This window comes from Bremia lactucae, linkage group LG6 (genome assembly GCF_004359215.1).
Source record: "Bremia lactucae strain SF5 linkage group LG6, whole genome shotgun sequence".
Lineage (NCBI taxonomy): Eukaryota > Oomycota > Peronosporomycetes > Peronosporales > Peronosporaceae > Bremia > Bremia lactucae.
The window spans coordinates 1,681,545-1,694,001 of NC_090615.1; the positions used below are offsets into that span (position 1 = coordinate 1,681,545).

Below are 12,457 nucleotides of genomic sequence, written 5' to 3' on the forward strand. Positions count from 1 at the left end.
CACTAAGCGATATAATCGACTTCCGCTAATAATAGCGTAAGACGCGGATGACGCAGCAGCATCGTCCGCGTTCGCTGTTCCAACAACGTCAAGAGAAGTTGCAGGTCTCTTTACGAAAGTATTCTTATTCACAAACTTTGTGTGTAGCTGCAGGTTGCCTCATCGCTTTGCAAATTAAAGTGGCAAATTAGTTGACACTCTAGCTCTTAGTCGATTGTAGGGCGTCGAGAAATTTTATTCGACGCCATATGCTAGAAGCTCGCAGGCTCAAGTTCATTGAGCGCATGATATCGATAACGGTAATGATAGTGCGCCTAGCAACAGGCGCTTCTGTAACAGTAAATAAACATTTAGTCGGTATTCAATACACACTAAAGGCTACATCGTATGATGATGATTTCATCGTGCTGGATTTGGATAACACCTTTAATGCCATCCTTTGATTACTATGGCTCAGAAAGTACGAGCTATGCATTATTGGCAGCATCAAGCTGTGACGATGCCTGTCTTTCGTTTATCAGATGGCCATCTGATGGCCATCTGATAAACGAGAGACAGTCGTCTTGGAGGGTCCACAAGCGTGTAGATGCATTACGAGTGAGCGCGATGGGCATACTTGTGAGTGCAATGGGTATACTTGTGGTACGGTCGTCAGCACAACTGCACAAGACCTCAGTGTGACTACCCAGCACACCGTGGATTTTGATACCGACGGCTGTGCAGAAGCACAGGCAGCGTCAACACAAGGATTTTTGCTTCATAGGCAGAAAACAAGAAAATCTAAAACGCCTGTCTAAAAAATACAGATCAAAAGTCCTAGGTTGACTGAAATTCGATCGTGATCGACCTCGCTGTAGTTGGGCAGGAGACTCTACGAGTGAGTCTTGAGGGAATAACTCCCTAGGTATTCTTGGATATAAGTTCCAGAAGAGAAGCTGAGACATTAGATGTCTAAGTAAACAACAAATTAAGTGCAGGTGCTTTTACCCATGATCTGTTAGTGCTTCCGAAGTGAACTACAGAGATAGCTCAATTGCCAACGCTAGAATTGAAACGGTTCTTGCGTGATCTGCGTGGCAAAGTCACATTGAGCCTGATGTTGCAACAATAAGTGTTCCGTCGTCAACACTACTTGACGACGTAAACGAGCCATTAGAGGAGATAAGGCTCTTTAAGGTTTTGATTGACCACCTCACAAATCCATCACAACAATCCTTAAAAGGATTGTCGAAATTGTATCGATCTTCAACAGGTCGATACAAAACTAGCAATGATTACCGTATCACACAGTCATTGCTGGCGGCACACCCCGTGTCGTCATCCCCACCCATTTAATTTGCGATATCGCATCATGTATGAGCGCCACGATGCGCCGATAGTGGGCATCGTGGACGCGAGAAGACTTATCTCACGGCAAGACGCTATTTCTACTGGCCAGTATGAATTAGTCTGCAAGTACATACGCGCTCGCGAAGTTTGTCAACGAATGAAGCCCAGCGCTTCACCGTGTGCGCCGTTACAATCTCTGCCTGTTCCGACAGAATATTGACAGACCGAATCTCTTCAGATTCTTTGAAGATGATCACAAGGATAATGATGTTTTCGTGTTTGTTGATCGTTTCAGTCCTGGAGTCGACCACAGCCGAAGGGTGTGCTCGTGTCTTTGTCGACACGATATTTGGACTTCATGGGTACCCCATGAACTGGTTTCCGATCGAGATGCCCGAGTCTCGGCGAAATTTTGGCACTCTGTGCTCGAGATACTTCTGATCATTCGGAAGCATATGGTCAATTAGATCGCGCAAATCGTATCCACGACAACTTTGCGGATACGTCCACTGGTTTACAAGTTGAAGTGAGTTCTTGCCGGTGGCACAATCGATCATTAAAAATTCGATGCATGCATCAACAAAGCATGCGTTTTTTTTCCGTGAATGACTTACGCCATCCACATATACCAAACTTGTTGAAGGTGACTCTGCTTCAAGGGGGAGACTCTCTCGAGCACAGAACGATTTGGCTCTTGATCATCACACGACGACTCACCAATCAATGTGAAGAATACCGTGTTGATTGATTCAACATCGAAGAAGGCAAAATTAGCAATAGCGAAAATACTATTGGTGACGTTACCAATAACGATGCTGATTAATTCAGTATCGACTATGGTAGTATCAGTGAGAGCAATTAAACTTCACTTTAGAGGAGAATAATATTTTCCGCAGTGCGTACCGGTACACTGAAAACAAAACAAAACCTTGTCCACTTCGTGCAGGATTCAATTGCTGATACAATGGACCGACAGAATTGGAAAGCTGATCACAATAGAAGAGCAAACGTTCTTTAATTGAAAGCTAACAGCCTAGTACCACTGTCTACACTAAGCCTAGTCTAACAAGTAGTGACGAATGTGAGTAGTAATACATTACTGCACAAGTATATCAGTTCGTTTAGTGTACTGCACCGCCAAGGCAATGCGTACAAGATTGAGCTGCCGCGTAGGCATCCTTTGTCTTTCGTTTGGCGTTCCGCCCGCACAACCATTATAAGGCTTCTTCTGGTGCCAAATTGCACCGGTACGGTCCAAGCATCCGCCTCAGACTAATAGTTCCGGGTTTGAGACTGAAAGTCTTGAATTGGACGTTTAAATTCTTCCTTCAAGTATTAAATCTCTTGACGAGCTGTCAACAGGTCGTCGCGAAGGATATGAATCGTTCGTTTGACACTTTGTTGACCGCAAATTGCGCTCGATACTCCAATTGTTCGCGACAACATTGTCTACCGTCGACGCTTAGTCACGACGACTGGAACACTCATGATCGAAATTCTCCCGCAAGTGCCGGAGGACGCGACTTTGATCATGTTGATAGGTCGGGCCCGACGAGTTTGATGAACCCGACTCACCCTCGTCCTCCACACCCATTAATGGATTTGAAGGTGATAAGCGCTTTTTTCTGGTTGAAAGCTTCTTAAACCACCGTGTGGTGAAAAGGGTCCGAACGAGTTATCTCGTTCGATGGCGGGGATTCCACCCTCACATAATAGTTTGGAGCCTAAAAAAGATTTGACGAAAGCAAAATTTCCAACTAATGACGGACGTCCCGGGTCTCATGCAACAGTATAATAAAACCCATCCTATATTGCAGAGGGTCCATCGGAAAACGAGCGCTACGCGCACTCGTACAAAAATTGTAAAGTATTGATTCCTTTGCGCATCTAAGAAAGATGTTCGACCTCCAATGACTTCAAGGGCCCTTAAAGCAAACAGAGATATGGATTTTTCCACGAGGAGCAAGGCAAGCGTGCCTCTTAATATAAACGGTGTAATTCATTGCGTGCACCTACTACGGACCGTTTCTCAAACTGGTCGTGTAAAGTGATGCGTTTGTCGAGCCAGGCCTCGCTGCATGTGCGTTGCATATTCTAAATAAATGTTCCAAAGCTTTAAACGAGGGAGTTTCATCCTGTACACGCTTGCAAGTGACAATCGATGCCGAAAAAATGGCATCGATAAAGAATTCGTTTTGTCTTCATCAGGCTTTGAAGTCTGGATGAGTCGAACAACGGGTTTTCTAGCGCTCGTTGGTTATACTAGACCAACGCACCAAGTTGCCCTTAGAAGGGCAATAAGATTTCTTCTTGAAGCGAACTGCAACGATTTCAGTTCCTCTCTGTTGGCTGACGGTGATACTGACTACAAAAAATTACCTCCAATCGAAGTGTAGTCCAGCTTTGCGGTCTTACAGGCTACGCACACGGGCTTTAATATTATGCGCCAACAATAATTAGAGATGATATAAAAATCATTAAGTGCTTCCTTACAAAGAAGTGCACATAGTACTATACGTCACTCTACATCAGTCATTATAGTGACTGTTGGCTAAAAGGGGGAGGTGATGCAATTGGATGTCCCGTTACATAAATATCATTGTTTATAAGAGGAACAATAAAACGATTTTCTACAAGACGAAAATATTAAAGAAGTCTATTATTATCATTTGATTTCTTAATACTTCCAATATGACTAAGTTTGGTAATATTGAAGCAACAGGACTATAGCTCTGTTAATTTGGCTGATGTAAGATCAAATTAACCCCGCCAATCGTTACCACTTTAACTAAGTACGAACAACATGCAAAAAATTAAGTACCATACTAGGTTGAATTGCTTTACACTCAGGAAATTATGTAGCTCAATTTAATGGGTTCCGTTGTGCTCATGTCAAACACACATTACAAGTACGAAATCTATTTTGGAATTATTATCAGAGACTTTGTGAATGGGTTCTGGAGTTTTTGCACTGAATATGACACACGAGGTCTTCTTCCAAGCTAGTAAAAATCATGCAAAGGGGTTAAGTCGACAACAAGCGTTCGTATCAAAATTTAGGCCTACTTAATCTAATTAGCCCTGGGGCTCCCACCCATCCCATATGGATGAAACCCAAGAAAGAATGCTCCGTACGCGGCGTATATGAAAAGTCCGATGCCAAGCGTGTAATATAAATATACCAGCATAGAGTTCCAATTCGTTCTGTGAGTGGAGGCATACTTTGACAGAGTTCGCACCTGATCCTTTGAAACCTTTGTAACGCCACTTGGATTATCGCCAACCACCTCTCTCACTTTTCCAAGCGATCTAGCCACCCCTTTCTCGTTTGACTCAGCAAGTTTTGCCGTGGATCTTGGCATGAAACGAAAAAGTCTCCAAACGCTGTTCCATAGATTTCTACTTTCTGGATCCAAGGACTCCGGGTCATTTTTGAAAGCTGGAGACCGTGGAAAGCGCCTCGATAGGTCGCCGTGGTGATTACTGAGGTCGCTCGATTGTCCTTTTTCCTGGACAGCAGTCTCTGCGGAATTGACGTGGAGAACGAACGGCAACGCCGCCATTAGGCACAGAATATTTTTCCGCACCATGCCTTGGGTTCTTGACTGGCAAATTAGGTCGTTGGAGACGAACTGCTTTTGGAAAACGATTGTAAAGCCCCTTCCACAATCCAGCTGATACTGCTGTCTGGCTTGATTTCCCAGTTATGTCTGCCAGCTGTTCCTTAAAATTTAGCGAGTAAAGTTATTTCACAGCCGTATGCCATGCAGCCCTTAAAATCACTGGTGTATTTGACACAAATCGATTTCCTTCCAAAAGTGATATCCCTTATATATTTTTTGACAAATTGACTCTAACATTAATTGTATTTGACAGAGGTAGGTTGAACCTGACCGGCTCTCATTGGTATATTGTGAGTACGTGTACTCCATTATATTTGCATTCACAATATTGTAGATGTCTCGTTTTGCGTTGCATATTTCTTTAGTGTGCAACCTCCAAATCACGCCGTGTAATGTCACTGCCTTATAAGATTTCACCTAATGAAATTTGGGAGATAAAGCCTCGGTTAATTGGATATATTTTTTTTTGTTCACTAATTAATTGAACAATGAAAAAATCGATCCATTTGCTCTCCAAGGCATAGAGTAAATAATGAAAGTTGCGATGAGAGGAATAAGTAATTCGGTAATATGTATTCATTGAAATACTGCCACGTCGGACGTCATTCCAGCTTATTGCGTCTTGGGTGCCTTGATGACCCCAACCTGAGCGGGGCGGATGACCCGTTCATTGAGCAGGTAGCCTGTTTTCATAATTTGTCCGATGCATCCAGCCTCCATCTTGGCGTCCTCGTACTCGAATAGCGCATCGTGGACGTTGGGGTCAAATTTGTCGCCAACGGCACCTACTTGGCTAATTTTAAATTCTCGAAAGACCTTTTGGAGCTGCGTCTCCGTCATAACAACACCCTCATGCAACACTTTGATAGCATCCAGCATCTTTTTCACTTCCAGCGCCTCGATGTCGACACTTTCATGCGCGCGCTTAAGATTGTCCGACACGTCCAGTAATGCTTTCGCAAATTTCGAAATGGCAAATTCACGTGCGTTGGTCACGTCCACGCGCGAAATACGACGCACATTTTCAGCGTCGGCCAACGCGCGAAGCAAGCGGTCGTTCATATCCTTGTTCTGGGCGGTGAGCTGCTCTACTTGTTGCTGCAGCACCTCCGTCTCGCTTAAAGGATGCATCTCCTCCGATTTAGTAGCAGTATTTTCTTCGGGCTTATTGTCGGCATAAATTATCGGTGTTTGGCTTACGCAACGAATCTGTCTGCGGGTTACGCGGGCAGCGCTGGACAGTACGACACGGCGAAGCATGATGCTGTTGATAATGGTTGGTACTGGTGGAAAAAATACCATACTTCGAGAATTCTCGAGCTATAGAGTATCAGAGGAAATGAAAAAAAATATAGATTTTAAAGGGCTAAATAAAAAAAATGTTTTTGACGCACATTGAAACTCATGTTATGTAAAATTTCCGACCGATACAAGAGCAACAGACTTTACACTCAAAGCGATCTAGCTGAAAAATTTAGCGACTGATTTCCTGCGAATATAGTCACATCTTGGTTTAAGTGTCAAAAACAGAACGTAAGGCTACGACTGTTCCAAGTTTTAATGCCTCTCAAAACTATTCCTCGAGACCGCCAAATAGGAATACCACGCTTGAATCAATTTTTACGATTTGAGATGCTCTCGCTGACTTATTGATGGCCTAGAGACCGCTGCAAGAAAGAATACACTAAGGTTTAAGCCTTAACTTGGCAAAACTAGGAAGCATTTCGGCCAAAATGTTACACAAAGTTATCTAAATAGATTATTATGCACTTGTATATTTTTAATTGAGGTGCTCAGAAATGCATATCTTAAGAATTTACTACACCTCTATGATAATAATAGTTTAAGATATATAATAAGAGTGTACCTTTGGACAGACCGATGTGTGCATCACATGAAAAACAGCCTGCAATGCTCAGAACTGACCAATTTCTCGCAATTGGAATATAGTGTCATAGCTTTTAATACGTTGGCACTATTTCTGGCATGCTTTTTGATTGGCCGAAATCCTTTATACTACAGAGTTTTCCTTGGAGTCGTAAAGCTTCGCCATGACTGTGCCTGGGCTGCAGAATTTGGGCAATACATGCTTTTTTAATGCCATCTTGCAAGCACTGGCTTCGTTATCAAGTGTGCACGAATATCTGGAGGACATCGTTCAAAGCGAACGCGCTGGAAAGTGCGACATCGCGTTCACCAGTACGCTACTCGACTGTTTAGATGCCTTAGCGCCCCGCGAGTCGTCGTCCGTAGTAGCGCCCCGCGTGCTGAACGCAGAGCTCACTCACCAGCTGTCCTATTTCCGTGGCAATAAGCAGCAAGACGCACAAGAGCTATTACAATTTATCTTTAAGCTCGTAAGCGGTGAGCAGCGCCGGTGCATAGTCCAGGACCGCGGCCTTCTGGACTTAATATCAGACAATGTTTCGATATCTAGCTCCATCAGTGAATTGCGACTCTCCCAGGCCGTAAATGAGCGCAGCTGGAATCCTTTTCAGGGGCTACAAGTAAATGTACTTCAGTGTACGAGGTGTAATTGCTTCCGGCCGCTAATGAATCAGCCGTTTCTGGACGTGTCGCTGTCCCTTGTGACACCTGGGGGTAAGAATGTTTCTCGTCTTATTGATGCGCTGCAGTTGTACACTGCGAATGAGGTGATTAAAGATGTGGACTGCAGTATTTGCAGCGTTAAACACGAACTAAAAGCCGCAAAGGAGGAGTATACGCAAGCGCTTGAAGAAATAAAAGCTTGTAACACGAACGGTGCAGTCTCGACTAACCGGCGTGAACACGATGATTGGATCGACACCCTCGAACACTTTGCCAATTTCTCGACAAATTTTGACTTGCAGGAGCTCCCGCGCCCGATTCCTCGCAGTCAGGGCGACTGCATCAAGCGATTGCTATTCTCGCGCAGTCCTGATGTCTTATGTTTTCATTTGAATCGAAAAATGTACATGAAAAGAGGTGGAGCGATTAAGTTGGAGACATTTATTGAGTTTCCGTTGGAGCTTGACATGAAAGAATTTTGTCAATTTGAAATCAATGGCAACGATGATCAATGTAGCAGCAGTAAGAGTGAATGGGCTTTTAAACAACAGTCTCAGGCGTCGATGTTCTTAAGCTTTAGCGAGACTTTGAAGCAGCATTCCTTACTCTACGTGCTTACTGCCGTTATCCTGCATCATGGTAACGAGCGCTCTGGCCACTTTACTGCTTATCGTCGCGTGAGTAATTTACAGTGGTCTTTTGTGTCGGATGACACTGTACGCGAGGTACCTGTGGCCGAGGTTCTTAAAAGCTGTGCGTACATGCTTTTTTACGAACGCAAGTCTCGTACACAGCAGATAGCACGGAGTTCAGAAACGGAAGAGATGACGGACGACGACGACGATGATCATCTGCTGGACTTTCCCTTCGGGCCTGATTTTATGCTTTGAAACGATCGTTCCTGCAAGCAACATTCACACTACGAGACAGCTGAAATCAGGTCCGTGGAATGTATTGATAATTATTGCTGCAATTGATAAATTTGTTCCTGTTGGATGGTCTTGTTGACCTCCTCGATTCGTTAAAAATTAAATACTTTAAAGAATTTGTAGAATTTTATGCGGCAGTTAATGAAACAAAATCGATGGCGTCGTTGTTGCCGGCACGCCTTTCCGATACTCACGGCTGGTAATAGCAAAAAAATTTATGAATATGCAGCTTTCAAGGAATTATAATTGCAGCGAGATATAGAGCACCTCACATGGGAGCTCACGAGAAAAATAAGGATAAAAATAGATAGCTATAAGCACACACTGGCTTACTTTGAAAGTAATATGATGTGTAAACCATGGAACATAAGCTCGCTACCTCAGTGCTCTCGCAGCCAATGAAGATTTGTAAAATCGAAAGCTGTGATCGTGTATGTAGACGTAGATGTTTTAATATCATAAAAAGTGTTGGACACCAGGATGCTGCACTAAAAATTGTCATATTTACACGTGATAGCTCAAGCAAATAAACGTCATATTGATAACATTTTTCGAATTGATGTGCAACGCACCATTTAAGACAGGTCCAACATATCTTACTAATCATAACGCAATGTTAAGTATATTGGCTTCATGCAATTAGATGAGACATCCAAACCAATTTTAATTATTTTAATTTAACATCTCGTTCTTCAAATTGTCCTTGGAGTAATTCAACTGTTCGGGGGTAGTTTCTTGTTTATTGCAGGTCATTCCATTCAATTACGTCCTTATCACCTCTATTAGACGTAATAGAAGAATTTGTTCGTCCCACGCAAATTACCAACTTGTTGTTAAGAGAGCTCACAAAGTGTAACGGGCTAAAGTTGCCCTATGTCCTTAAAGTTCACTTTGTGTACGTCAGGCGATGGTCAATTACTTAGTGAAGTAATTAGACCCCACCCTTGTCTATGTGATGCACATAGGTACATTCACATTGGAAGGGATAACGCCCAGTATAATGCGTAATGACGGCTTGCATCATCCAAGATACGAGGTATTTAGAATAATACGCTCGCAATACATATAAGTGCGTATCTATAGATGGCATTTATATTTGTTAAAAATAGATTTTATATCGAATGCGATTGAATATAAATCAGCCTGAAACCTAAGTCTTAATTCGTAAGTGCGCACGTGGAGCCGGATAACCGCTCCCGTGACGTCATTTAGACTAAGGCTAATAGTTGGTTGGGGAGGTCGCTTAGGCGCCCACGAACTACCTCAGTACACGTGAGAGAAGACGGTTAAACCGCTTTCTTGCTGAACTAAGCTGTGTGCTTAAGTAAAGCGTGGCCGCAATAGATGTGCCAGTCTACACATAGTAGCCCTAGCAAACCTTTCCAAGACACGCTAGGCTCATTTCCCGGCAGATGGCTGAGCACATGGCGCAGACTTGGTGAACAAGCCCTGGATAGGCTCTTGAGTAGTCCTCCTGAGCAACATGTTGCTCAGTTGAAGCAGTTTAAGGCGTTCGTGCTCAGACAGCGAAGGGTCGCGTCCGAGGCACAAAGCCATGCTGCGGCGGAGTCCGTCACTCAGACTCAGGATGAGCTTAAGCGAGAGCAAGCTTGAAGCGAGGCTCTCAACAGGACTGTTGAGATGCTCTCCGCTCGGCCGCATCAGCCGAGGCTCATTTTGATGGACCCGCCCAAGTTCGATGGAACTGCAGCGCACACGATTGTCCAGTGGCTGTTAGCCTTGGAGCGATGCGGTGTGGTGCAGCTCATCGAGGACGACAGCCGGATAATGTCGTTCGCCATGTTGCATCTGAGCGGTTAGCCCTCAGAGTGGGCTTACTTGTCGCTTATGGAAGACGAAAGGTTTTCCCTCAATGGGCACTCTTAAAGATAAAGATTCGCTCCATGTACCGGCCGCCGAACCACGAAGTGTTACTTCAGGCGCGCTTCTTTGAAACGCGACAGGCGAAGCGATCTCTGCAAGAGTATGTGCAGGAGATGCGCTCGCTGTCGGCATTTATTACCGTAGATCCGATTCCGGAGCACATTAAGCTGCCCACGTTAATGAACGTACTACTGCACGTCCCATCGCGACAGGTCCTTCTGAAAGGTACCGTCGAGGATAGAAAAGGAAATTTAATTTGCACTAGTTGAGAAATAATCCTTCAACAGTGCCTCGGTAACAGCTTGGTATAAGCCGTCGGCCGAGAGGTCAGATACCGCTTCCATGGGGTTGGGCAACGTAGACATTGTCTGTATTAAATGGCGCAGGCGCGGCCATATGATGGCTCGCTGCTATGCCAGGGTTCCTGCTCGGGCAAAGATGCCCAGCAAGAGGACCCCCTGCCCAAAAAGCGGTGGCAAGAACCAGCGTGCGAGATGTATGAGTTCTGCATCGACCACTAAGATGTCAGGAAAGCAGGAGCGCAGTAGGGCAGTAGGGGTGGGATGCTCTACTGACGCGGACTCTGAAGCTACCCCAAAGTTTCGAGCTGTCGAACAAATGGGTAGCATAGTCCCTGAGGTCTTAAAATTTTCAGACCTCAACCCTGCTGGTCTATAGCGCTCATGTACGAGGCTATGACTAGGTGATCGCCCTCCTAGTGGATTCGGATGCATCACAGAATTTTGTAAAACTCGCGGCTCTAAGAAAGAGACCAGCGATGTTTGAGTCGCTTTGCCAGGATGGCAAGCGAGAAGAGGCGACCGTTCGTTTAGCGAACGGCGCGCTCGTTAAGTCTGAGGGAGTTCAGGTAGAACTCGCCTTCAGCTTTAGTGACTTCTCTTGTAAAGAGAAGCTCACAGTGCAAGTAATGGAGAGTCTGTATGACCTCATCCTAAGCATGCCATGGTTAGCAAAACATTAACCATGGATAGACTGGCGTACACGCACAGTTGCGAACTTTATACAGGACACCGGAAATGATGTGCTCTTGCGAGAGACCTATGCAACTGATGTCGTGTCGAACAAAGTTGAGGGTGCATCGATGGGATGTCAAACGTCACAATTTCTTTCCCAGCTCCTGGAGACTGGGGTAGTGAAAAAATCGATGACAAGTAATTATGCGTCCAATGTCCTGTTCAGAGCCAAAAGCCTGTGACAGTAGATAGCGAGCTGACAGGATGTTAAGCGTTGCATGAACCGGTACAGTGCCTAAAGCCTATTGCGGTTGGAAGGGGTGCGTTAGCCAGGAGAGCAACGGCACCCGCTTCCCGGATGCCTTGAGAGACGGTCGGCCTTAAAGGTTCTGTGGAAACATTGCGATGTGTCCCGAAAAAAAGCGTCGAGCCGCCTACCAGCAGTTAGGGGCATCAGGCACGAAATAGATCTCGAACCTGGCACCAAGTATTGTGTGACCAGGCAATGGCCGTTGCCGAAAGAACAAGTCGATTACATCGATGAGTTCTATGACAAGCGAGCCAAGGCGGGACATGTACTTGAGAGCAATTCGCCTCACTACAGCCTGACCTTTTGTGTGCGTGAAGCCACAGGTGGATGGCGCGCGATTCATGCTTACAAAAAGCTGAACTTGGCGACCATACCGGCTCAAACGCCAATCCCGCAAAAAAATATTTTGTTGAACTCCATGGAAAAGTCAGCTATCTTCTTCGCCTTGGATTTTTAAGGATGGCTACTATCAGGTACTCATGAGAGAGTCCGATGTAGTTGAAACAGCTGTAAGCACCCCAAGCGGTATGCTTTGGGAGTGGCTTGTGATGCCTCAAGGGTTGAAAAACGCACCGGTGACATTTAGGCGAGTGGTGGCTCACGTGATGAGTCACCACCGTGCCTACTGCCCCATTACTTTAACGATTTCTTCGTGCATAGTAGAACGGAGGACGGGCTGAGTGCAATAGAGTCGCGCAAGCGTCATTTAGACACTGTGTGTTGCAGACTTTAGAGGACGTTCAATTGGACTTCAACTTGCAAAAGTGCGCTATATGGGTCCCTGAGATACCTGTACTGGGCTGCATCGTTGGTACACATGGTGTACGAGCAGACCCAGACAAGGTAAAATCAGTAAAG

At 45.0% G+C, this 12,457-nt stretch overlaps 3 protein-coding genes across 3 annotated transcripts; 1 reads left to right on the top strand and 2 right to left on the bottom strand.

Moving 5' to 3' along the window:
• Nucleotides 1-4,400: 4,400 nt before the first annotated feature.
• On the bottom strand, nt 4,401-4,892 carry CCR75_002267 (uncharacterized protein; the record flags this gene model as incomplete). The annotated part of the gene is made up of 1 exon (XM_067960365.1): nt 4,401-4,892. One exon carries the CDS (start codon nt 4,890-4,892, stop codon nt 4,401-4,403), a length of 492 nt encoding a protein of 163 aa, XP_067819106.1.
• Nucleotides 4,893-5,564: 672 nt separating this feature from the next.
• On the bottom strand, nt 5,565-6,212 carry CCR75_002268 (uncharacterized protein; the record flags this gene model as incomplete). Its single annotated transcript, XM_067960366.1, has 1 exon — nt 5,565-6,212. One exon carries the CDS (start codon nt 6,210-6,212, stop codon nt 5,565-5,567), a length of 648 nt encoding a protein of 215 aa, XP_067818766.1.
• A 791-nt stretch (nt 6,213-7,003) lies between these two features.
• On the top strand, nt 7,004-8,392 carry CCR75_002269 (uncharacterized protein; the record flags this gene model as incomplete). Its single annotated transcript, XM_067960367.1, has 1 exon — nt 7,004-8,392. The coding sequence occupies one exon, from the start codon at nt 7,004-7,006 to the stop codon at nt 8,390-8,392; it is 1,389 nt and encodes a 462-aa protein (XP_067818765.1).
• Nucleotides 8,393-12,457: the final 4,065 nt, after the last annotated feature.